The 25,688-nt window shown below is 49.9% G+C and overlaps 2 protein-coding genes across 8 annotated transcripts in view; one reads left to right on the top strand and one right to left on the bottom strand.

Moving 5' to 3' along the window:
- Window positions 1-2,388: 2,388 nt before the first annotated feature.
- GINS1 (GINS complex subunit 1) lies at window positions 2,389-19,051 on the top strand. 4 transcript variants are annotated; one of them, XR_012500730.1, is made up of 8 exons: window positions 2,889-3,243; window positions 5,729-5,793; window positions 6,349-6,447; window positions 7,065-7,155; window positions 9,434-9,550; window positions 12,585-12,659; window positions 14,699-16,116; window positions 18,070-19,051. XR_012500730.1 is itself a non-coding variant. In XM_074347743.1 (7 exons), exons 1-7 carry the CDS (start codon window positions 2,447-2,449, stop codon window positions 14,765-14,767), a joined length of 585 nt encoding a protein of 194 aa, XP_074203844.1. In that variant the 5' UTR covers window positions 2,389-2,446; the 3' UTR covers window positions 14,768-19,051. The 4 variants fall into 4 exon arrangements, 3 of the variants coding, with proteins under 3 accessions (XP_074203844.1, XP_074203843.1, XP_074203842.1); XM_074347743.1 differs by lacking the exon at window positions 2,889-3,243 and adding an exon at window positions 2,389-2,515 and having other exon boundaries at window positions 14,699-19,051; XM_074347742.1 differs by lacking the exon at window positions 2,889-3,243 and adding an exon at window positions 2,682-2,882 and having other exon boundaries at window positions 14,699-19,051.
- An 891-nt stretch (window positions 19,052-19,942) lies between these two features.
- Window positions 19,943-25,688, bottom strand: part of NINL (ninein like) — an 85,010-nt gene continuing 79,264 nt past the window's right edge. For 3 of the 4 annotated variants that reach the window (XM_074347737.1, XM_074347736.1, XM_074347738.1), the window contains 3 exons: window positions 23,751-23,900; window positions 22,617-22,730; window positions 19,943-20,810 (listed from right to left, as the gene is read on the bottom strand). In XM_074347737.1, coding sequence (XP_074203838.1) covers window positions 20,619-20,810; window positions 22,617-22,730; window positions 23,751-23,900 — 456 coding nt within the window. In that variant the 3' untranslated portion in view covers window positions 19,943-20,618. The remainder of the gene's footprint in view (window positions 20,811-22,616; window positions 22,731-23,750; window positions 23,901-25,688) is intronic. The other variant, XM_074347739.1, reaches the window with a different exon arrangement.

Raw genomic sequence — 25,688 nt, 5'->3', positions numbered from 1 at the left:
TGCCTGCGGCTACTCAGCGCTCGCCAATCAGCGCCCGACTCTCGCCGGCTCCGCCCCGACTCCGGCTCCGGCCACGCCCCCTCCCGGCATTCGTGCGCGCCCAGCATCCACCGCGCGGGGCTCAGCCATCTTGGAGAAGGGAGGACGAAGCCGCAGCGCGCATCAGTGTCCGGGCGGGACGGGGCGGGGCGGGGCGGGGCGAGGCGGGCCCGCCTGGTGCCTACCGCAGCGGCCCTAAGCGGGGGGCGGGGGGGAACCCTCTGCTCCCATCTTTAGAAATTCAACAGGTCCTTGTATTAGCGTTGATGATACTAAGAAAGTGCGAAAGAATTTCATTGACCATATTACTAAATATCGCAACCAGCATTCCTATTTGTCACTTTTGGAACTTAAATGATGAATTCTTTTAAGTAATGTAGTAGCACATACTGGAGATCAGGAATCCAGAAACTAAAGTGCAAAACATCTTTTACTCTATCAGTCCCTAAATCGTCTTCAATCAATAGAGCAAAAAGCTAAGAAAGGAGGGCTGGAGAGAAGAGAGTAGGGGTGCTTGTCCTTATACAGGCTCTATTTGCTACCCCACACTGGGGACACCTACGTTTATATCTCTAGTCCGCACCTCTTCCTTGAACCCCAGATTCCTCTATCCAGTGGTCTACTCGTCCACTCTGTAGACTTCAGGCAGCTAAAACTACCTTCCAGCTGAACCGCCAGCTCTCACCCCAGCTCCAGCCATAACCTTCTGCACCACGGGAACGGCAGCTCCGTCCTTGCAGTTCCTCAGGCAGAAACCTTGGGGTCATCTTTGATTCCTCTGCCCTCATAACGCAGCAGGTGTATTACCAAACCTGGTCAGCTCTCCTTTCAAAATCTATCCAGGACCAACCACTTGGTTGGTCTATCTCAACACCTCCACCAACCACACCACAGGCCAAACTGCCATCGCCCCTCACTTGAATTATTTTAATAGCCCAAATGGTCTCCTGCCTCACTTCTGTCTGCCTAACTCAGTGGCCACAGAGGTCTTTTCTAAAAACCTAGATCCAGTCCTGTCACTTGTTGGCCCGAAACACTTCAATATTTCTCCGTCTCACTGAAAATAAAACAAAAAGCTTATGAAATGGGCCAACAGGTCTTACCTGACATGGCCTCCAGCCCTTGCTCTGGTCTCAGCCACTAGCCTTCTTGCTCACCCTGCTGTAGCATCACTGCGTCCTTGCCGGTGTGGAGACCCCAGGGCGTGGGTGGCATGCAGGTGAGACATCATACCCACATGGCAGATACCCACATGGCTTACTGCCCCCCGCTTCTGGTCTGTGCCCTCTCTGAATGCTAACTCAAGACCTCCAGGCCCTCTCACTTTCACTAGTCACCCTCCTTTGCTTATTCTCTCCTTAGGACGTCTCACTGATGTACTCGTCGTCGGTATCTCTATATCTGTGCCTTGCTGCTTCCCACACTTGAACATAGACTCTGACAGCAAGGACTTTGTTCACAACTTTATCTTCAGTGTCCAGAGCAACGCTGAATAGGCGCTTCAGGAGATTTGCTGAAGGAATAATGAGTCATCACAACTCCTCCGAAGTGGGTACTATTGTCCCCACCTGTACAGGTAAAGAAATCAGTCTCAGGCCTGGGGTCTGAAGTGGAGGTTTATGGCAAAGGAACGTTGAGGATGCTGGTGACCTTTGGGTCACTATCCTGTGGCACGGTGCACTATAGAATTGTATGCTTAATAAAAACACTTAGCTCAGTTATCTCTTCCTGAAGAGCTGAGACGGAAATTCAGCATAAGGGTCAGAATAAGAGCCATTCCCGGGCTCACGTCTCAGGTCACAGATCTACTGCTTCTGTCTGTGCAAAAGAGCAGCATAGCTTCTAGGCTTAGGCAGAACGAGTCCAAGGAACACTGCTTTAAAAACAGACAAAACAAACTGCAGAGCAGTGTTCCCACCTTTGATCGTACAAATGTCCACAACCATCCAGGCGGGAACGTGCTGACGCCCGTTCACGTTAATCTAGGGCATTGCCGTCTTGGTCGACCTTGTGAGTAGAGCTCTTTTACAAATGTTTTTAAATGACTGCTTAATATCTAAAGCAGTACTGTGGCCTTGTCGGCCTAAATGCAGGGTCTGTCACTTCAAAACTGCGTGACCTTGGACAAGTTTTCCACCTTCTGTTGCCTAATCAGCACCAAGCGTCTTAATAACCAGTGAAGGGATAATCGTGAGAATTACCCGAAGTATGTCACCGCCCCTAGCACACAGGAGATATCCAATGAAATTGTTTTTCCTTTACTATCACATAAAAAAACCCACCCTGCAAAACCGGACGGACGCTACGCCGGGTCCTAACAGCAGCGCACGCCTTTCCGAGCCTGTCTTCTCCACCCCAGCGTGCGCACCGCTGTTCACCTAAACGAGAATGAATAACTACAACGGAAATGGGGTGGTGTGTTCACCCCGAGTTGTGCTGCGCGACAGCCTGGGGCTCAGCCTCCGCTCGGCCTGAGGTGGGACTGGGGGCGGAACCAGGGAGTGGGACCGGGGGCGGGACTGAGGTCCGCGACCGCTCCCTTGTAGGTTTCCCTGGGGCGCTGCGACTGCGCAGCGGAGGCAAATGTCCCTTGGCCGCCGCCGTAGCCGAGGACCAGCAGCGCGCTCCTATTGGCCGCGCGTGTTGGCGCCAAAGCGGGGTGGAGGCGGGGTCGGCCCGCCGGCCGAGGAGCGGTAGGCGCGGTGGTCGTAGGCCGAGCTGCGGCTGTGTGCCGACGGTGGGCGGTCCGCAGGGCCTGCGCTGCCGCCATGCTCTGCGAGAAGGCCATGGAGCTGGTCCGCGAGCTGCACCGCGCGGCCGAGGGGCGGCTGCCGGCCTTCAACGTGAGGCGGGCGCGGGCGGGCGTCTGCCCAGGGCGGCTTCCCTCGGGGCTGCGCTGCCGGAAGCGGGACGGCGGGCTTGCCCATGGTTTTCCGCGGAGCCGGACATCGGCCGGGGCGCGGCTCCGACGCCGGCCCGGCTGGGTTTCGGCAGCTTCCCGCGCACGGGGCGTGCAGCGGCCCTGGGGCTTCCTGCCGGACGCACGGGTGGGCGGGCGGGCCTGGCCCGAGGCGCTCCAGCGGCGGGGCGGCCGGGGGTGAGCCCCGCCCCTGCGCTCGTGCCGCTATCCCCCTCGGAGGGCGGCCCCTGAGCTCGCGCGGACGCGGGCGGCCGGAGAGGCCCGGAGACGTGTCGTGGGCGCAGGTGCTGAGTTACACCGGGGAGGTGTGGGCCGCAGTAGCTGGGGCGTTAGACCCGCGCCTGGAAGAGGCGGTGACCGCATGCCAGCCGCGGACCGGCCGTGTGGACACCCTCCGCCCGCTAGGGAATGACCACAACCTGGGCTCTGGGTCCAGGAGATGTGCCGTCACTCACAAGGCATTTTAGGCGCAGGAGTGACTGAGTAATTTGTTGTGTTTTGACGATAACTGTGGCAGCACTTTGGGAAGTGGATCGGGGAGAGGAAAGAATGATTCTTGGTAGTTATGATAGACCAGCTGAGAGATGTGTCGGGTCCGAATCCACATCTCGGGAGGCTTCGCTCTCAGGTAGCAGAGTAAACAACATAGGAGGTCAGCAGGAAGAGTGTTTTGGGGAAAGCGAGTTTTGTTTTGAACATTAAAAGGCACCTAGTCTGACAATGAGGCCATTTGACAGATGAGGAAACTGAGCCGAGGAAGTTAGGGACCGAATTAAGGGGCTTGTCTGAACTTGCAGCGAATTGGAGACAGAGCCTCAGCTTGAACACAGGATTCCAGTGTTCCAGTCTGTTGTTCTTTCAACTTCAGGACAGTTACCTCATTAAAAGTTAAGAGAGAGCATTTCAGTAGAGATGCTGAAATTCAGAGGTGTGGGGGCTCTCAAATGTGGCTCCACTGGGTTCCGTGGGTCTGGGCCTTTTGGGGGTCCTGGTACAGTTGAGGAAACCAGCCCAAAGACAGAGGCTGCCGGACATGTGCTGGCTCTTAGACAGCTAGTCCAGCCCTCTTTTCCATTCAAATTTTACAGTAAATGTTGGTTTGCCACTTTGGGGGTCTGGGGTGGACTTAGAAGTTGTAAAGTCACTCTTCTAGGTCTTAGTTGGCGGAGGAGACTACCCTTGCAGTCAGTTGGAATGATTACCCACTTTCTATGTGTAGAACTGGTAATAGTTTAAGTGAGTTTGTAGGAAAATTATCTTGGGCTCCCAAAGGCTTATGGCCCAGAGATGAGAGCACAAAATAATGCAGTTCCTTCCATAGATTAAAAAGTCTAAATCTGAAAGCTTGTGTGTATTTTTACAAAATTATTTCACACTTGTCTTTGGATCCCTGCAAGCCTACTAACTGTGCAAGAGTTTCAACTGTTCCTTAAAATAATATTTGTGATAAAAGGAGTGTTTAACTAAATTCTAATAAATCAGACTTTTCTGTGATCTCTTTTTGACCAGCTGATAGAAGGTAGAAGTTATGCTTACATTTTTCATCAGGAATGACTTCTTTTCTTAAAACTGAGCATGTTAAGTAGTTGATTTTGTAATTATACCAGTAGTGTCCAAGCATTTTTGCTAATGTGTATATTTTGGCTCTAAAATAGGTGGGTCGCTTATATTTGATTTTTGGAAAAACCAATTGTGTAACACTTACGAATTTTATGTTCTAATGTTTTTATCCTTCCAAGGGAAAATTTTAAAAATTTTGCCCTAAAAGGATAGTAGAAAAACTCCTCTGACCTTTCTGTTTTCAGTTCTTGCAGTATAAGCCAAACCACTGTTCGTTTTTTTTTTTTTTTTGGTAGTAGCCTTTTAAGACCATTTTCTAGTAAGTAATAAATTATTTACATACTTCTGTCATGCATTGTTGCTTCTGTATGACTTGACTTTTTGTCATCAGTTTTATTGTATAATTTATGTACAATAAAATACATATTTTAACAGACCTTTAAGTTTTGACAAATGCATACAGTCCTTATTATCAGCACCCAAATCAAGGTTTCTGTCACCACAAGGATTCCCTTTTCTCCCTTGTAGCTGTTAGCTGCCTCCCACCTGCAGCCTTGGGCAACCTTTCTGTGCTGCAGATTATATTTGTGTTTTTTATGTTCTTCTGGATTCAGCATGCCAGGAATCGCACACTTTTCCATACAGGGCCAGTTGGAAGCACACAGCGTGTACTCCTGTCTGACTTCTTTTCTCAGAACAGTGTATTCAAGATTATCCTTAATCAGTATGTTAAGTGTATATCTTGTCAGTAACTTATTCCTTTTTTTTTGGTGGTAAAATATACATAACTTAAAATTTGCCATTTTAACCATTTTTCAGTACAATTCAGTGGCATTAATTATATTTACGTTGTTGTACAACCATCACCCCGATTTCCAGAACTTTTTCTTAATCCTTAAGCAGGAATTCCCCATTCCTCTCTACCCTCCGCCCCTGGTAACCTCTAGTCTGCTTTATCTCTGTGGGTTTGCCTGTTCTAGACATTTCAGATAAGTGGAATCATACAATATTTGTCCTTTTGTGTCTGGCTTATTTCACTCAGCATATTGTTTTCAAGGTTGAACCATATTGATGCCTGTATCAGTCCTTCATTTCTTTTTATGGCTGAATAACATTCCATTGAATGGAATTCAATAGATATTATAGACAGAATATTACTACAAACTTGGTGTGGGAATTAACGTATCAATATAATTTTGTATGTTCTAGGAGGATGGACTCAGGCAAGTTCTGGAGGAGATGAAAGCTTTATATGAACAAAACCAATCTGATGTGTAAGTTGATAAGACTGATACCTTAAAACAACTTAAGAAATAAGGTATTGAAATCATATAATCTTACGTTAGTCTTTAGATAATGATTTTTTTTTTTTTTAAATTCTCTGTGAGCCTGATCATAGGCCTGGAGGGATTTGTGTTAAGCTGCTGTATCTCCGGGGGTTCAAATAGTGCTTGGCACATGGTAGATGTTCAATAAATATTTGTCATTTGACGATACGACTTGGTATTGGGTCTGTCTCTTATCTCCGTGTGATAAAGACATTCCCCAAAGTAAGGAAATACGATGTCTGTCTTTTGGAGGCAGTGGAGAGTAACTGTGCCAAATGCGGAGTACCACATGTCTAAGCAAAACCCCCGGGGGGTGTGATCCTAGGCAGATAAGCTTTTGGGCTTTTTATCTTTTAACGTATTAGCAAAACTCTGCTGTGGAGTATTTGGGTACATTAACTGTTAACATAAATGGATAAAAACAAGCATTCAGTCAGCTGTTGGCTTTGAAAAGGCTTATTCTGAAGTAGATTTTCTTTTCCTCCCTAAATGTTTTACCAGGAACGAAGCAAAGTCAGGCGGCCGAAGTGACCTGATACCGACCATCAGGTTTCGACACTGCTCTTTGCTGAGAAATCAGCGCTGCGCTCTAGCCTACCTGTGAGTGCCTCTGGGTTTGCTGGGGTGACAGGGAGCCGCAGGGGGTTCCCCTGTGGTTTCCTAATTAGTCATTTCAGATGGATAACCAACATTCTTAGATTTGTCTCTCCTTTATAAGCATGCTAAATTCTTCTCTTTTCTCCGTTCAGTTTTTTAGTATGAAAAACTGCAGTATTCATAATATTAGGGAATAACATGAAACCCTCATGGAGCCATCATAAACAAAATGTTAGGTTTAACAGTCCTGACATTTTGCTATAGTTGCTTCATCTTGTTTTGTTTGTCTGCTAAACCACTACAGAGCATCGTGGCATCTGACCACTGAATACTTTAGTATGCACCTCTAAGAAATAAGGACCTCTGGGACCTTTTGTCATGTGGCCACTGTACCATTCTCATAGCGAGAAAATCGAACACGCTGTCACTGCGTCTGTGCAGTCTGTGTCCCTGTCCTCCCAGTTGTCCCAAAGGTGTCTCACGACAGTGGCTGGTTTGCCTCAGGAGCCTCATGAAGTCCACGTGTTACATTTCATTGTTGTGAGTCTTGGGTCTTTCCTGATCAAAGCAACTTCTGATACCCTTCTGTTACACTCTCTAATACCTTGTTAATGTCCTAGGTACGACCGATTGCTTCGGATTAGAGCGCTCAGGTGGGAATATGGCAGTGTCTTGCCAAGTGCTTTACGATTTCACATGTCTGCTGAAGAAGTAAGTTAGCACTGTTCAAGTTTATGAATTTGGAAAACACTGAGATTCTGGCATTGTTCTATAACAGTATTTATGGTATTTCTCTTCTTGTCTTAATACTTGTTTTTCTGCAGTTTTGGTCTGTATTTACTGTGTGCTGTGATGAGAATGGCAGGAGTGATTCTAAATGCTATGTGGAAAACTCTGCTACGACTTATTAGGGATCATCGGTAGGATTAAAATCACTGGCATCGTTATTTAGAGATTTTCCATAAATTATGTGTGTACATACTTTCCTTGTCAACGTGAATATCTATGATGAATCTAGTCACTGAGGCACAGAGCTGGCTCAGTATTTAAGGACACAGAGTCATGCAAACTTGGATTCAGACCTTGGCTCTGCCACAGTCATGTCTTGGGCAGGTGATTCAGTCTCTCCCTGTGTCTAAATCTCCTCGTCTGCAAAGTGAGGGCCGAAGTGCTTACCTGTTAGAAGGCTGCAGTGTCTTCAGACACTAGCTTCCTAGAGTGAGAGCAGACTTCACAGGGTGAGACTGCCCTCAACCTCAGACACCAGTTGTAAGTTTGGGGGTTCCCAGGGCCACCCTCCCTTCTGGCCAACTGGCTGCAAATTCAGGGGTTCCCACCATCCCCTCAGGCTTTTAGCCTCTTGATATCAGCCCAACTACCGGAGAGGAGAGGGGAGCTGGACATAGACCCTCAGTCACCTGTGAGCTGGTCAGTCATGCAGATGTAATGACACCCCAGAGCTGTGAGCATCCCTGGTTGACAACACGTCAGTGTACCAGGAGGGTGATGTATCCTGAGTCCACAGTGGGAGGACCCTCCCAGATCTCCCCCTGTGTGTCTCTGCCTTTGGCTGGTTCTGACCAGTGTCCCTTTAAATGCAGTAAAACCATGACTTTTAAGTGGAGTGCTTTCCTGGGCTCGGCGAGTCGTTTTGGCAAATGGTTGACCCTGAGGGAGGGGTGGGTGTGTCCGCGCATGCACACACATTCCCGACGCAGGTTATGAGGATGTCTTCTGCACAGCCTTCCAGGAGTTAGCTTGCTTACCAGCCCCAAAGAGGCCTACAGTGCGGGGACTGATTCTTGTGTTTGATGGGAGAGTTGGGTAGCGTTTTCAACATGGGGACTGAGATGGCACCGTTTCTTGAAAAGCCACTCTTTTCCCCCTGCTCCGTGCACAGTGCCACTTTTGTCATAAATAGAGCATCAGTGTGTCTGGATTTGGATGGGGGACTTCTGCTTGTCCTTGCACTGGCTCCATGCTGTTTTAACTCTTCTAATTTTATAAGTCTTGAGTCAGTATTCCCTTCTTATTCCTCTTTTTCAAGTGTCTCAACTATTTTTGGCCTTTTGCATTTCCATGCAAATTTTAGACTCAATTTGTCAAGTTTCATTTTTTAAAAAGTTGACGTTTTGATTGAGATTGAATTGAACCTGTAGGTCAGTTGACATTAATATGAGACTGACTCGTGCAGTCCATGAGTGTGGGATACCCTTCCAGATATTTAGGTCTTCTTTGATGTCTCTCAACAATTATAAGAAAAGAACCAATATACTGAGATACAATTTACATACTATGAAGTCACCCTGTTAAAGTATCTTGAGAGAGATGTGCGCCTGTCAACACCCTGTCCAGAACATGTTCTCTCTCTGCTTCCCTGCCCCTGGAAACCACTAACCTACTTTCTCCATAGATTTGCCTAGGTTGGATTTTCCATATGAGTGGAATTGCGCAGTATGTGGCCTTTCATGTCTTTTACCCGGCGTGTTTTCAAGGTCCAGCCACGTAGCAATTGCACACTGGAAGTCCTTTCAGGCTTTGGGTTGGGATAGTCCCGTTGTGGGGTTGTACACGTCTTATCCCTTCATCGGTTGATGGACATTTGGGTGTTTTCTCTACATTGTTTTATAGTTTCAGAGAAAACATCAGTACGGAGTTTGACAGAGTTTGAAGAGATCATAATTCTGAAATGGTGTATTTTTCAGAGTTCAGGTTTTGTTGGAAGGTTCCTTAGGGCTGCGATTAAGTATGCTGGGATGCAAGTTCTGTGAGAACAGGTTTTTGCTCACTTTGATAAATGATGCTTCCTAAGACCCCAGGCCAGTGCCTGGTTCAAGGCAGGCAGTCGGTAATATTTGTAGTTTAGATGAATGGTAGTTGCAGTAATGATCCCTGTGGGGAGAGTGTGCTGTTTTTGAAAGGATGATGCACAGTTTCTGCAAGTCTGTTTTCTTATAACTTTATCAAATGGCCACCTTTATGTTTTCAGATGGAGTGGTTCAATCACTATAAAAAGTCCCTTGCTACTTACATGAGATCCCTGGGAGGAGAGGAAGGTTTGGACATCACACAGGATATGAAGCCTCCCAAAAGCCTATACATAGAGGTAACTGTCCCTTTGTAAACGGGTTTTCTTTAATGCATAGACTCTGCTGACTTGTCTGAGGAGAAGCGGGATGTGGGTATGTAGTAGCCGTGCAGGCACACCTTGGAGATACCGCAGATTTGATTTCAGACCCACAATAAAGCCAACGTGCGGTAAAGCAAGTCACACAAAGTCTTTGGTTTCCCAGTGCATGTAAAAGTTGTGTGTACACTACATCGTGGTCTATTAAATGTGCAGCAGCAGTGTGTCTAAAAAACAATGAACATACTTTATTGCTAAAAGATACTGTCATCTGATAATGCAAGGCTGCCATAAACCTTCAATTTGTGAAAAATAGGTTACCTGAGAAGCGCAAAAAGCAAAGCACACACACAAAAAACATAAACCCAAACCAAAAATGTCCCCTGTAGCGGCAGTAATAATAGGACGGAATAGATAAAACTTTCTGACTGGACCTGTTTTAACAGTTTTAACTTTGGAACTGTGTAAATATGTTACTTTAAAACACATAAATTGACTGTATTTCCCTAATGAGTGTATTCTAAGGATGGGAAGACGTGCAGAGAGCTCTTAGCCTGTGTCTAGTTACGGTAGTAGTAGTAGTAACAGTATTGTTACTGTTATTTGTAAACAGTGTATGAATTGAGGAATAGAGCAAAATGGTAACAGCGTGGACTCACATTGAATCATCTCTTTCAAAGAAGTGTTTCTTAGGGCTGCCCACTGAGGAGGCTTGGGAGCTGTGACCAGCCCTGCATGAGCATCCGCTTCCTGGGGTCTAAGTGCCATTTCCCCTGTAAAAGGAAACCAGGACTCCTGGGGAAAATGGCCCATTCCAGGTCTTGAATAGATAGAAAATGTACCAGCTGAGCACGGAAAGCAAAGAAGGCATCATGGGCTCCATGGGGAGGGCTGCCCAGGCTCAGGAGCAGGCTCAGAGGGGCTGGCGTTCCCTGGGGAAGCAAACTGAGACGCAGAATGACTGATGGCAGCAAATCGTAGCACTTCAGTTACGTAAGGAGCAAGAATGATAACACCACCAAACAACAACAGTAACAATTTTAAAACTGAAACCTCTTTGGGGCCCCTTGGAGAATATGAAAGAGGCACCTCATTTTAAAAAGTGGTAAATAAAAGAATGGAGACAAGCCTCCACCCTCCTTTACTGCACAGATTCAGTCTCAGGGAAGCCAGACTGTTTGCAAGGGAAATTTCTTTTTGTGGAAGAATTCCAGCTAACAAAAAGGAGCAGGAAGGAAAGAATGAGATGAAGGCCGTTTTGTAGCCCTAACACAGGGAGGCAAATAGCTGCTACACCAGGAGGTGGAAGAGCTCTTAAATCATGGGAGTGTGGGTGGGTGTGGGTGGGCGGGAGTGGTGCGCAGACCCACTGGTCGGTCTCAGCGTCCAAAAAGAGACTCCAGACACTTTGTGCTTCGTGACATCAGGACACCGTTTGCCTGGAAACTAAGCCTGATCTGATCCAGCCCCTGTACCTAACTTCTACTTTAAAGGAGATTCTGGGATGGAGGAATATGTTACGTGACCCCACAGGAATCCACAACAAAATCTAGTTTGTGGGAAACTACCAGACAGACTTCCCAGTTTATTTAACAGATAAATCGCCAAGGGGGAGAACCCTGCAGATGAAAATGGACTTGGAGGCGTCAGAAACATGCAACGTGCAACTCTTGTTTGACTGATTTTAATGTGGCAACTTTAAAAACATTATGAGATGATTGGGGGAATTTGGATACCAACCAGGGTTTTCACGGTATTTAAAAATTACTACTTACTAAGATGTGATAATGGTGTTGAGGGTTTTTTTTTTGAAGAAGAAGAATCTTATTTTGTAGAAATAGGTACCAAAATATTTATTAATTAAATGAAATGATGTCTAGGATGTGCATCAGAACTCCCCAGAAGTGGTGAGGGAACCAGACTGGTGACATGTTGGTGGTTGTTGAAGCTGATGGGTCGTGGGGTTTTATTAGTCGTTTTACCTTTGAATGTGCTTGAGATTTTCCACAATAAAAATCTATTTAAAGAAGCAAAATGGTGGTAGTGGAGGGGGGTATTTTTCTAAAATAGTGTCGCTCAAGCTAAGTCAGAATGCCTTTGGGAGTCGTGGGGAGATTGCAGAGCAATCACAGGGCATGAGATCATCCGGGAAACGTAGGGGACTGAGACGGGGTTGGCTGTGCTCATACCACACTGGTGCTGGGGCTCGGGAGGGTAAACTGCAGGCCGCACTCTCAGGCAGAGGAATGCGTCCTCCCGCTTCCCTGGGGTGGCTCCTGGAGCTGGGCCAGGTCCCCGACCTCTGGGGCCCTGTCGAGGTTCCTTCCTTGCAGCCTCAGAGGTCATCAGGCTGCCTCACCCCTCCCACCTTCAACTAAGAGCCTTCCGGGGGAGGGGACAGGTCAGAGGTAGAATGCGTGCTCAGCAGGCAGCAGGTCCTGGTTTCAGTCCCCAGAGCCTCCATTTAAAAAAGGGGAAAAAAAGAGCCTCTCCTGACTGTTGTAACATGAGTCTGCCTCCGTTCTTTCCCAGGGCCCTGCTAAGCAAGCGTCCGCGTGGTGACGGAGAGTGGAAGAGTCCAAAACAGAAATGTTGCTGACTTACATCCCATCCTCAGATACTGGTGTTTTATGGGAGGGATCTGGGAGAGGACGTTGGAGCAATTGGGAAACATTCTCTTTTCTTTGTAGATATGTATTTCAGCTGCTTGGTTTTTCAGGATTTGCAGAGGGACGAGAATCCAGTGATGTTGTCTCTCTCTGGCAGCAACCTGGGTTTCCTTACTGCCAGCGCTGATGTCCACATATTCAGAAACTGGCCATTTTGCTTCCTCCCCATCAGAGCAGCGCGGTTGGAACCACGAATACCACAGCAGGGAGAACCAGTCCCAGTACCCAGAGAAGAAACAGGAGACAGCCCCGTGCCCTCCCTGCGGGTGCACACACGGTCCCCATCCACTTTGTGGTCGCTGCATGTTAAATAGTTGAGGTAAAACATCAATTTTTCCTTTCAGGTGCGGTGTCTGCAAGACTATGGGGAATTTGACGTTGATGATGGTACTTCAGTCCTTTTAAAGAAAAACAGCCAGGTATTCACTATCTTAGGATAGTTTAAGAGTGTTGAATGATGGAAATGTTAGAGTCAGTAGCAAACAACTGTCTCCTTGGGGTGATCATTTGTGTCACAGTAATTATGTTTAATTTAAGATACTCTGTTTTGTCCTTTTCCTAAACATAAAGACTTAAAGCCATTGTTGCAGATAGTAAGAAATGGTTAATCACAGCTGACTCTTGAACAACGTGCGGGGTTTAGGGTGCCAGCCGACCCCCCAGCCCCGCATGGTCAGAAATCCGAGCACTGCCATTTCTGCCTCAAAAACAAAGGAACTGATAGGTGGCTCGCCCGAGGGCAGGAAGCCGGGATGGTCGGGGTAGAGTCAGGACCCAAACGCTAGGTCTTTTGATTCCACATATTACGATCTCTGATTGAACACAAACTTGTTAATTTAAAGATCTGTAAAATGAAAGTACGAGATACATATATATGCCACATGTAAGTGGAGCTGTGCAGTTCAAACCCATGTTCGGGTGTCAGCTGTAACTTGCTTGGGTTTTGCTTGAATTTAATACCAAGCATTTTCCTGGGAAATTACCACACCGGGTCTTACTCTAGCTAATGGCTATTTGTTGCATTTAGCGCCGTCAAAGGGTTATTTATTAAACGGGCTCAGCGCTTGCTTTTAGTTTACACTTCTTCACAGTCTAAATGCCGGTTCTTCAGCAAGTGGTGGTACGGATCGAAAGGTTCCATAAACATAGCAGCTTAATAGGGAAGGACTGAAATTGTGCCGTTGTGGCCTACCCTGAATTTTTCCTTAGAAAGAATCTCAATGCATTTATTGTTTCCTTAGACATCTTCAAGTTCACGTTAGATGAGTCGCGTCAGCTACATTTATTTTTTCCTATCTCAACTTTCTGTAGTCACACTAGCATAGGAGGGAAGATGGCCTGGTGAAGACCACTTTCCTCTGTTACCTGCCACCTTGCTGTCGGACGGGTGTCATCTACTGACCCCTCGTCCCTGACGTTGAAGCCAAAGGATGCTTCCAGTTGGGTGGCTCTTGGCTCGTTCCCTGAGGGTGAGCTGGTCTCTTATTTTACTAGTACCCTTGGAGCTTTAAGTGGTTTCCTAAAACAAAGGTTGAGTTTTTTAAAGACAGGTTTTCAGGGTGCCCTAAAATCTTTAGTTGTTAACGGCAAAAATTTCCCTCCCAAGCATCCTCCTAGAAGTAGGGTACTGCTGAGTAGAAAGTGTGAGTTAACGCTCTCGTAGTATCTGTGTCTGGAGGACCCAGTGTGACGCTCTGGCTCACAGGAACAAAGCCGGCCTCTTACAGCAGGCTCTGAGCAGTGCTCTTCATCCCGGACGCCGTCTTGCGGCTGCACTTCTCCCCAGGCTCTGGCCAGCCTTCCCACCCGGTGTGCTAGGACACTGACTTCTCAGCAGGGAGAGCCTGGGCGGGCTGGGGCGGCCGAAACCCGGCCGGTCCCTCCTCCACCTGCTGCCCTGCTAAACACTGCTGTTTCTGTGTGGACCGTGCCACAGCCTTCCTCTTGCTGAGACTTTGTCTCAGTATCGCCGCAGAAAAACAGGAAAGCGGCAAGGGATAGCCAGTGGTAGAGCATGTGCTGAGCTTGCAGGTGGTCCTGGGTTCAGTCCCTGGTGCCTCCACAGTGTGGAAGTAAACCACCCCTCCCCAGTGAATGAATGGACGAATGAATTAAGGAAAAAAGCCAGAAAAACATTTCAGAAGCATAATTTATGGTAGTTGATGTAAGGGGCTTCTGAAATGTCTGAGCACACCTGAAACCAGTTTCTGTGGAATCGAGAGTGTAGACCACCCACATGATGGGACACGTCCCCTCCCGCATATTCTGCTCTTGTCAGGGTGGTGAGCACGCTTCTGGTCGGGAACTCAGAGCCCCCTCTTTTCAGCAGACACTGGAGTAACTTCACTGTTGAGCTGCGGGAATGTTTGAAATGTATATGAAATGCTGCTTTTTAATGATGCAGGATGTAATTTAAAACTCTTCTCCTTCCTTCCTTCTTCTCCCCTCCTTCCCTCAGCACTTTCTGCCCCGGTGGAAGTGTGAACAGCTGATTAGACAGGGCGTCCTGGAGCACGTGCTGTCGTGACCCAAGCTGCTGCCAGGCCCCCGGTGGTGCGGGGCTGGACCCGACCAAGGACGCTGCTCCCCTCCCCTCTCCACCTCCCCTGGGCCCACCTCTCTTTGGTTTTAATACTTACATTCTTTAAGATAACCAGGAATGATTGGTGGAAGAATACAGTTTGTTTTTTTCGATTTCTCTTTTATTTAATTTCTGAATAGAATCCCCTAACCTTCCATGGTGAACCTGTTTTTGGATTTGTCATGTGCTTCCATTGTGAAGCATCATTTCTCAATTCAGAGTTTGAATTCTTGCCCTCTAGAGACCCTACTTCCCCCACCCTGCGGTCCACAGGCCTAGTGGCCAGGAAGTCCAGGATCGAGGCTCTGGCAGATCTGGTGCCTACAGAGGGTGCTTCCTGGGTCCACCTTCTCACTCTGTCCTCACAAGGTGGAAAGTTGGGTTTCTTTTGTACAGGATCCTCCTCTTTGTGTAGTAAGCTGTTTCTGTAATTACATTCCTGCAGTTCCCAGAATAAATACCACAGTGTGTTTTTGTGTAATGAAAGTAAACATGTTACATGTGGATCTCTTCTCAGCTGTGGGGAAGGGTCTCAGCTGGCTGTGTAGGGAGACAGGGTGTGCCTTGTGTGGCTCCTGGTCGTGCTTCCTGTACCAGCCGGGGTCCCTGCAGCTCCTGTTTCCAGGTCACATGGTCGGGGAGGTGACGGTCTAAGATTTTCAGTGTATTGATTGTTTAATGACAGACTAACTTACTGTCTGGCTGGGAAGGAAAGACACAATGGATTTTTCTCATTTCCTGCACTGGTGGCTGGTGTGGCTGGAAAGGGAAATAGAAATTGAGGCTAGAAAAGGGAGTTCGAGCGGTTCCCCCCTCCACCGAGTCACACTCACCATAAAGTCACATGAAGAGCTGGTCAGCTGGGTGGAGGGCAGTTCTCATTGCCCGAAGTTCTGTGAGTGATAGGAACTGGACAGTGGTGGTCAGTGGCCTTTCGCTGCCAGTCCCCTCCATAACCAGCCCAGTAATCTCAGAGGCAATCAAGTACAAAGTCCAGATAAGCCCGGTACCTGGCACATGCTGTGCAGTTTCATTCTTACATAGGAGACTGTTTCTGGCCAACATGACGCTCAAGTCCACCTGTGGAGAGAGTCCGCCGAGGCTGTGGGTCGCACGTTCTCAGGGTACGCGAGTGCACGTGCTCAGGTCAGTAGGCGGCCCTTGGCCCATTGTGAGCCTGGAGTCCTTGAGTTGGCGCGAGGACGGACCGCAGTGCAGGCCGTTGCCACGCCGCCAGCCCAGCCTCGTTCCTGAGCTGACATGATGCGCTTTCCTGTTCAGTCCCAAGTGAAACAGTAAGTACAGGCCTTATTTGAGATGAATGTGCGCTAGTTAAAAAGTTAACATTTTGTGGGTTTTATTGATTTATGTTGGCTGGCTCTCTAGAATTGTGGCTAGAATTTTAAACATCTATCTTATATGATTTTTTTCTTAAAGAGGTAATATATGCACAGTTAAAAAGGAAAACATAGCCCTGTAATGTAGAAAATGAAGCAAGTTCCCCTTCCACCTACTGAATGCCACCACCCAGGGTATCCACTGTTAACTAGTCACGTGTGTAAAGTGTAATTGCATTTCTTTTTAAGGGTTTCCCCACGCATTTCTAGTGTTTGTTTCTAGTGTGAATGGAATCCCTTTTTTAAAAAAATGTGGGGGGTGACTAGGTTTATTTATTTAGTGGAGGTACTGGGGATCGAACCTGGGACCCTGTGCTTGCGAAGCAGGCACCCGACCGCTGAGCTAGAACCTCCCCGCGGAGTCTTTCTTGTGTGTGGTATTTTCTGACTAGTTTTCTGCTGATACATACAAAACTGCACATTACGATGGTTTGGCCATCTTCTCATATTTATGTAAGCTCATGTCTTTTCTCACGTTGATCTTGTTCTCTAGAACTTTCAGGAAGTGGTTGCCTTCTGCAGCTCACAGCTGGAAGCTTACCTTCTTCCTGACTTGATTGAAATGCCAGTCTTCTTAATGTTTCTGTCCCAGGCTTCTCCAGGAAAAATACTAAAACTTGTGGCCTCCCTCAGTGCCACCTGAAGCCCCCAAATAAATTCAGCACCGTAACAAAATGAACCTGGGTAACTAACAAGCAGGGTTTTCCCATGTGCACTTTTGGAACTTGAGTCATCATAGATGGTTTCTCACTTAACTCTCTGAAGTTATAAATTATATGTAAAGAATTTTATTGTTGAACTATCTTGCATTCCATTTGTAACACTCCTCTTGGCCATGGTGTGTTAGCCATTCAAGGAACTGCAAGGTTTGACTGACTTTATTGGGAAGGTTGCAGCTGTGGCTGATGCTGGTTTATAGTGTTTGGGAAGAGGCGAACGTGTACGTGTTCATGTATGTGTCTACGCTTTGTCAGTGTTTGCAGTTATCTGTTCCTATGAAAAAAAAATCCAAACTTAGTGGCTTTAAAGCCACACCATTTTGTTAGCCCTCCCAGTTCTGTGAGTTGACGAGGTTCAGCTGGGAGGCTCTGCAGATCTTGCGTGGGGCCCCTGAGGCAGTCGCATTCAGACGGCGGTCTGGCTGGGAGGGCTCAGCTTCCCGTGTCCGAGTGGGGTCTCCACGTGGTTCTCCAGCAAGCGGCTGGGCCTCACCTGGCACCTGGGGCCCCTGCGGAGCTGGGAGGTGGATGTGGGAGCTGCTGGTTTTCTGAACGGCCAGGCCTGGTGCTGGACTCGCACCATTTCTGCCACAGCCTGTGGTTACTGCAGCCAGAGGTGCCCAGGCTCGGGAGGGCCCCAGGGCCAGGCATCGCTTGCTGGTGTCCTTAGGAAAGCTCGCTTTCTTGTCTACCTTTAATAGAAATGTAAGTTTTAAGATAGCACGAATACCTATGGAACCACCTGAGTATGAATCTTTCTGGAGAGAGGAATTTTTTTTACTTTCCTTAGTTTGTGGTCAAATTTTTTGCTTTTTAAAGTAAATTGTAGTTAATCGTGTTTTTAAAATATTTTATTCTATACATATTTATTCTATATTTTGCAGTGTATTAAGGTATTTTTTCCTTTTCTGTACACAGGTCATTCCTAATATGTATCTGTTTTCCCTTTTTTCTCTTGGTCATATAGCTAAAAAAGGTATCTGTAACGATGATGTATTAATCTTTTAGGATGTAGAGAATGGAGATGCAGATTTCAGATGATTTATTGCTTTTCACAGTTCATAGTATTTTAGGATGAGCTGAATTTATTGTTTTATAACTTCACAAAAAAACACTTAATGTTTTCATGTAGTAAAAATGTAACCGCAAGAAGGCAGCCGTCGGCAAGCCAAGGACAGAGGCCTCAGAAAAAACAAACTTGCCAACACCGTGACCTTGGATTCAGCCTCCAGAATTGCAAGGAAGTGGATTTCTGTTACGAAGCCACGCAGTCTGAGTTTTGTAACAGCAGCCTCCTCAGACGAAGAGGCGCCCGCACTTCTGAGAGGGGTCTGCTTCCCTGCTGACGGCGCTTGGACAGTTTGCGCCCTTTCGCTGTTACAGACACAGCTGGGTCAGTAGCCTTGTGCATGCGTCGTTCGCTGTACATACAGCTTTGTGTGGGGGAGAATTTTAATTCTGATGGCACAGATGTAGGAATTATAATTTCTCCTACCACCAGAGATGAAGGAGTCGCTCCCCCCACCCCCTTTGCTCACAGAATGTTTCCAATTTGGGGCTGTTGCACACATGTTCAAGTCTTTTATGGACACGTATTTCCTTTTCTTTGGGGCAAATAACTAGAAGTAAAATGGATGGGTCATGTTGTAGGTGTGATTTTAACTTAAGAAACTGGCATGCTGCCCCGAGATGGCTGTGCATTTTGTGTTCACGTCAGCGCTGTACGAGTTCTAGTTCCTTAGTGTCCTCCACAGGACTTGGCAGGATTACCCTTTCTGATTTTACCCATTCTAATAGCTGTAAGGTGCTAGCTCACCGAGATTTTAATTTGCATTTCCCTGGTGACAAAGATGTTGAGTATCTTTACATGTGATTATTTGGAATGTGTATCTTTATTTGGTGAACATGTCCAGATCTTTGTCCATTTGTTGAAAAATTAGGTTGTTTTCTTGTTGAGTTTCGGGAGTTCTTTATACATTCTGGATGTAAGTTCTTTATGAGATACATGCTTTGCAAAGGTTTTCTCCCAGTTTGTGGCTTGTCTATTCATTTTCTTAACAGAATCTTTTGAAGAGCAGACATTTTAGTTTTGATAAATTTATTCATTTGTTTTATTTATGCTTTTGGTGTCATATCTAAGAAATCTTTTCCCAGTCCAAGGTCACAAAACATTTTTCCCTTCATCTAGAAGTGTTATAGTTTTAGGTCTTACACTTAAGTCCATGATCCATTTTGAGTTAATTTTGGTATATGGTGCGAGGTGTTGACCAGGGTCACTTGGGGGGCCGGTGTGTGGGGGATACCCGGCTGCTCCAGTACCTTTTCTTCACAGGACGTGAGTGAGTGGTTTGCCGTGCCTAGCACTGCTACGCACAGAGCAGGCCGTGGGGCTGCGCTTGCCAACCCTGTTCTTCTGTTTGACTGCGGTAGTGATTGTCCTATTTCCTTCCTCCTGCTGATTTTGGGTTTAATTTGCTCCTTTTCTGCTTATTTAAGGTAGAAGCTGAGGTCACTGATTTGAGGCCTTTCTTTTATAACCCAGTTGTTTAGTGCTATGAATTTTCCCCTAAGTGCTGCTTTTGCTCCACCCTACACATTTGGATATGTTTTCATTTTCAGTCAGTTTGCAACTTGTTGTAATTTTCTTTGTTTTGTGGGTAATATCAGTTTGCAACTATTTGGGGATTTTCCAGATCTCATTCTGGTCTTGAGTCCTAATTTAGAAGAACCCACTTGGTGTTGTCCTCTCCAGAATCTGCTCTTCCCTTCCATCCAGTGCTTTAGGGCCGTTCTCATTCAGCCTGTACAGTAAGTGACCGACAGACAGGAGGAGGCACCGCAGCTTCAGGACAGTGGGTAGGGTCTGCACTTCTGTCTAAATCTTGTAGGAGAATGTTTTTCATACATCTAGTTGGTGGGCATATGACTGTTTCTTTTAATTAAAAAAATACCTAGAAGTTTAATCAGTTTTAAGAGAAAAGGACTTTATTACAAATACAGTGACTTCATATTACAGTAGCTTCTTATGATAAACCAAATGACCATAATTTATATATATTTTTGCATATAAAACTATACCTTTTTTTTAAACATATAATACACTTTCCAGTGTGACGACCTGTCACTGAGGATAAGATTGCATCCACAACAGACACCACCCTCCCTGAGTCCTCAGCCCTAAACTAAGCACTGTCTGCACCTCCCCCGGGGAGCAGGCCCTGAGGAAGAGCCTTCCCCTCCTCCACCCCCACTGCCCTTCTGGAGCCTCCATGGAGCTGCCCTCGAGGTGCTAACGGCTGAAGCTGAGCAGTGACGCTCAGACTGCACAGGGCGCTGCCGCTGCCCTCAGTCTCTACAGCCGGGGTCAGCAGTCAGCACTGATGTGGCTTCACTGCACCATCTGCCTTGCTGAGAGCCCACAGTCGGCTTCACCGGGAACAGCAGCATCAGCACTTCTACCTGACGGAGGTGGAAACGGAAATTACCCACGACCCCTAAAAGCACGTGGTCTCTTCCAGCGTGTTTTCCCTGCATCTGGCCCAGCAGACCTTCATCGGATGTCTGTGGCAAACGAGGAACCACAGTCCTCACCCGTCCAGGGGTGCACGGCCAGCAAGCCATCACGGGGCTTACTTTTAAAGGATGTTCCTCCGAAATGAATTCCAGGAGCAAAAGCCGTCCTTACACAGAGAGGGACGCTGACGCCACCTTACTGATGAGTTTGTTGAGCGCTCTAACTTTTTCCTCCAGGAACCGGGTTTTTCTCTCGGCACCTCGTTGCTTCTCTTCAGTGACCTGAAGTGCTTTCATCAGGTGAGCATTTTCCACGTAAAGGTCCTTGAGCAGCAGGTCAGACTTCGTGTTCTTTTCAAACTGGAGAGGGGAGAAAGCCACACCGTACTGTGAGTCTAGCACAGAAATGCCATGCGACCAGCTGGCCCCTCCTCATCGTCCACGTTTGTTCAGACCATGGTGTTGGGGTTTTACAGATTGGAAACAAACATGGGATGTAATGACAGTTTTTAGTTATCATAGCGTGAGAGGAAATTCAGAATCTGGTGAACTAGGCCAACTTTGTACGAATTGATTTTACCAAAAAATGAAGACAAAAAGACCAAGATCCACTGGCCTCAAAAAGGACTGTTCTGGGCAACTTAAAACAAGGAAATCGCTAGGAGTGCCCAGACAGCTTGTCCACGTCTGCGTGCTCTGCAGGCCCATTGCGCCACCCGGGTGCACTGAGGCGCGCGAGCTGGTCACCACGCACTCAGCTGCCGTGGGGCGTTGGTGATGGGCGCGCAGGGCCACCGAGTCGGGGCGCCAGAGGCACGGGCATCTTGGGCTTTGTGAGTCAGCGCTGAGTCCACCCACCCAACAGGCAGTACCGAGCAGCCCCCTGGCTCGGCACTGCCCTAGCAACCGCCCGGCTCACGGAGACAGACCAGAAACAAGCCCGCACGCAGCACGTGCTGAGAGAATGCCCAGGAGGGGACATGGCGGAGACCGGGTGACAGGTCTGAGGAGGGTGCAGGGGGAGCTGCTGAGGCTGTCCGGCGGAAACAGTCCAGGCAGAGGCTGGCGCACGTGTGGTGACAGGAAGGACCAGGCGGCCTGTGGCCGGGCAGGGTGCCAGCGGAGGGGACTAGGTCCTTGAAGGCCACTGTAAAAACTGCCTTTTACTCTGAGCAAGACTGGACGGTTCTGAGCAGAGGATGGCAAGCACCTCCATCACATTTGAAAAGGACTGCTGCTCCTGAGAGCAGACCAAAGGGGCAAAGAAGGACTAAGTTTAGGACCCAGAAGAGGCGGGGGTAGGGGCCGTGGGGACGGGCGGGAGGTGGAGGGCTCTGTATGTGCGCTGCAGGCGAAGATGGTCACCCTGTGGGAAGGGGTCACCCTGGGAGGGGGTCCACCATAACGCCAAGGCTTTGCACCTGGGCGGGCAGGCAGGTGAGCACAGACAGCTCTGAAGGTCCCTCTGTAAAGAGGAGCAGAGACCTAGCAGGACCCGGGCTCCAGAGGGAGCGCCGAGGAGGCACTGGGGCCCCGGGGAGGGAGGTGGCACCAGCACTCACTCTTCTCTGCACAAGTCTGGTCCTCCACTGACACAAGCAGGAATCTGAGCTGAGAGGCGAGGGGAGAGGTGCTGGAGGTCAGAGACAGGAGGAGGGCCCTGCTGAGGGGGACGGCTGGGCTGTGGGAGGCACCTGACACCCTCCGTGTGCAGCAGTCCATGGGATGTACGCCGGGCTGGGGTTTTTGCCAGGTGAGAGGAGGCAGGTGAGGCTGTGCCAAGAGTGATGGCCAGGGGGTCACTGACAGCCTGGCAGCTGGGAGGGGAGGTGCGGACCCGGAGACAGAGAGGGGGCGTCAGTGCCAGCGGGAGAGGGGCCGCACAGGTGGGGTCGGGTGGGGGCAGCCCGCACAGAGTGACCTGACTGGGGGCCTGTGGCTCCAGGCGCCTCAGATGGCCACATGTGATGGCTCTGTGACGGGGGGTTTCTGCAGACCCGTTTCTCACTCCTGTGGCGCCAGAGCTCTTGTTGGGTGGCTATGGCCTCCCCTCCCGCTGGCTCCGGGGGAACGAGAGGTTCTCAAGGGGTCTGTGACTGGAGGCTCTGCCTGGATCAGCCGGGAGACTCCCCGGAGCAGGGACGCTTCGGGCCGCATCGCGCTCACCTGCACCTTCCGCTCGCTCACTTGCTCCTGCAGAAGCAGCTCCACGTTCTTGAGAATCCCCTCCGCCTGGGCCCCCCGCTCTTCTGCAGCTCTCAGCGGGTTCTCGTGAGCTTCCTGCACGAGGGGAGGTTTGAGACCAACGCTGACATCTGAGGAAGAATCACCTCTGGCTTGCGTACTTTAGAGTGGAAGCTAGCCGGCTGGGCGGGTAAACCCGTCCGGAGCAGAACCGTCAGCAGTGCCTCCCGAGCCCAGAACCGCATTCCTCTGCGGTTCGAGGCGCCAGCAGACTGCTTTGTCCTAGGGTTTTCATCCTGTGTGACTCCAGAGTGAGCTTCCCCAAACAAGTCAGTCTTCCCAAAGGATTTGACTCACTTTCTTTGTTCCGTCAGTACCTCTCTGTTTAACTGTCTCTGCAGCTTAATGTTTTCACATAGTGAGAAAGGTTCTCAGAACCTGAGCTTACAAACGTCAGATTTCACCCACATTTCCAGTCTCCTCTACTCTAGTCCCTTCCTGAGGAAGGGCCCCCCAACCCTCCAGGAACTTCCAGGACTGCTGGTGTCCCCAGCCCTTCACTCGGCTTCCCCAGGCCCCAGCTCACTGATGCCTCTGGGGAGTGCTCTGAGGTGGGCTCCACTGCCCTCAGAATTTTACAGAACCTAGAGCACAGAGGTGAGGTGACTGCGGTGGCAAAGCCAGGACCCCACCCTGCCGTGTGCACTCTGAGCCCCTGTCTGGCTGCATCTAAAGGCGTCTAGGGCAGCGCCTGGCACAGTGCTGTCACTTCGCTTGATCTCGGGTCTCCCCCGGCCCCCCACCCTTACTACCTTAAACCCACCGCAGGGTCCTTGCACTCGTCTGCACTCTCGGGCCACCCAGGCCTGGCCTGGAAGCAGGTTGTGGCCCTAACGTTAACATTTAGCCAGGTGGCCGACTGCAGACATGGTGAGGCCGGAGACAGCGCCTCAACCCCTGCCCACCCCCCCCACCCCCAGTTCACGGTGAAAACTGGGTCCTCAGGGAGCAGGGGCGCTGTTGGGCACCTTCCCCTTGGCTCCTGGGCAGCTTCTGGCTGAGGCCAGGGCTCCAGCCTCCCCCTCCCCACCGCTCTCAGGCCCACGTCCCCCTCACCTGCTGCGCCTCCAGTCGCCTCCCCCCGGGCCGCAGAGCTGCCTGCTGCTCCCTGTCCAGCAGCTGCTGCAGCTCCACCACGTGTCCCCAAGGCACCAGCTGCTGAGAGTGCGCCCGGGCCCGGCGCAGCCTCAGCATGGCTCCGTGCAGCTGCCCAGGGAGAAGGCGCAGCGGCTCAGGGGTGGCCACTGAGCGCTCCCCCTACAGCCCCCCAAGACGGGACGGCAGGGAAGGCCCCCTCACTCCCGCGTCCCTGCATCTCCCGCAGAGCCCCTTCGTCTGAACTCTCACGGGCAAACTGCTCAGCTGGCACATCTGGAGCCAGGAAAACACGTCGGACTCTGCCCTTCTCCCTGTTGGGTACTTCACTGGGGTCTAACTCCTCTCACACTGGGACCCACACCAGCCACAGGTGCAGCCTTCCTCTTGGGAGTTTGTGCTCCTGAGACTTTGCTGCAGCTGGGGTCCTGGAGGCAGTGACACAGAGCGGCAGGAGCTTGGGAGCAGGCACCGGCTCCCTGTGGCCAGAAGCTGTAACCAGCCGCACAGAGCCTGGCCACTTCCACTTACTGAGCACCCGGGGGGCCAGGTCTAAACACCACGTGCAGCACATGGACTCCGGAGGCTCCATCCAGAACACACAGAACTGCCCTCAATGTTCTGCCACTGCATGTCTCTGAGGGGCCGCCCCAGGCCAGGGGTCCTCCAGGACGGGCCCCCAGAGATGCACCTGCACACGCCATGTCCAGCAGGGCAGCTACCCTCCTCTCTGGGATGAGAAAACTGGGGAGGGCAGTTCTAAAACACACCTCCACCAAACGTGGCTTCCTCCTATCAAACTTTGGATGGTCACCTGATAGTCACTCTGGCCGGAGCCCAGCCCACAGGTGCTCATGGCACTGAGTGCTGTGTCAGCCCCGACCCGTCCCAAAAGTGCTCCTTTCTTTGCACATGCTGCCCAGGCCCCACTACCTTCTACAGCCACCTCTGCTCTGAGGCCGGACCCTGACCACACACTCCTCTGGGGGAGGCCGCTGTCTGCCCGGCGTGAGGCCTGAACCCACCCAACTCAGTGCCACTCAAGCCCCCTCTTTGTGGACGGACATGTGGAGAGAGGCTGCGCTCGCACTGGGGAGCCTGCTCCACCGTCACTTTAGAGGGCAGAACATCCCGAAAGGGCAGTGGGGCCACCACCACCAGGAAGCCAGGGCCTCCAGTTTCGGTGCTGGGCGTGGCAGCTGGTCTCAGACGGCAGCTCCTCCCGTCCCTTGGGAGGTAGGCCTGGGCCTGCCCTGACTCCAGGGGCCCCTCGCTGCCCTGGAAGCTCCTTACTTCCCTTCTCCATATTTTCCTCCATGTGTTTTTGGGGGTCCTCTTCCAGATCACCCAGAGAGGAGGAAGCTGACGGCACAGTGGACTGACCGCCTACATCCGGCACTGCCCGCCTGTGACGGGCCGTGCGTCAAGCACGGACACCTCTGGCAGCAGGGGGATCTCGCTCCTCAGCCCCAAAGGGCTCAAACTACTCAAGGCAATTTCTCAAGGTCCCTTTCATACTCAAAGCAGAGAAGGGAGCCCCCCAGACACAGAGGCACCCGGGGAAAGGCCTGCTCGCCCTAGCAGGAGGGCGGAGCCCACAGAGCCCAGCCCTGGGCTCCACACCCACGCTGACCCCTCCACAGCCTGGGGCCATCTGGGAAGTGACCTCTCTCGCCAGGCGACCACGACCAAGTCCAGTGGTTGGACCAGGGGCCAGTCGGGGAGCCACGCAGGTTCGAGACCCTCTCCCTGGGCCCTTTCGCTGCTGCAGCGCCCTGGCCCTCCCAGCCCAGCCCACGTCTGAGTCTGCACTGTCACCTTCCTTCTCCCCTCCTGCTCAAGCACCCGACTCCCCACCCTCTTCTGTCCCTGCACCTCACGCTGTCAGCACCCTCTGTC

This window comes from Camelus bactrianus, chromosome 19 (assembly GCF_048773025.1).
Source record: "Camelus bactrianus isolate YW-2024 breed Bactrian camel chromosome 19, ASM4877302v1, whole genome shotgun sequence".
Lineage (NCBI taxonomy): Eukaryota > Metazoa > Chordata > Mammalia > Artiodactyla > Camelidae > Camelus > Camelus bactrianus.
Note: the sequence above shows the minus strand (reverse complement) of the source record. Positions and strands in the feature narration are given on the sequence as shown.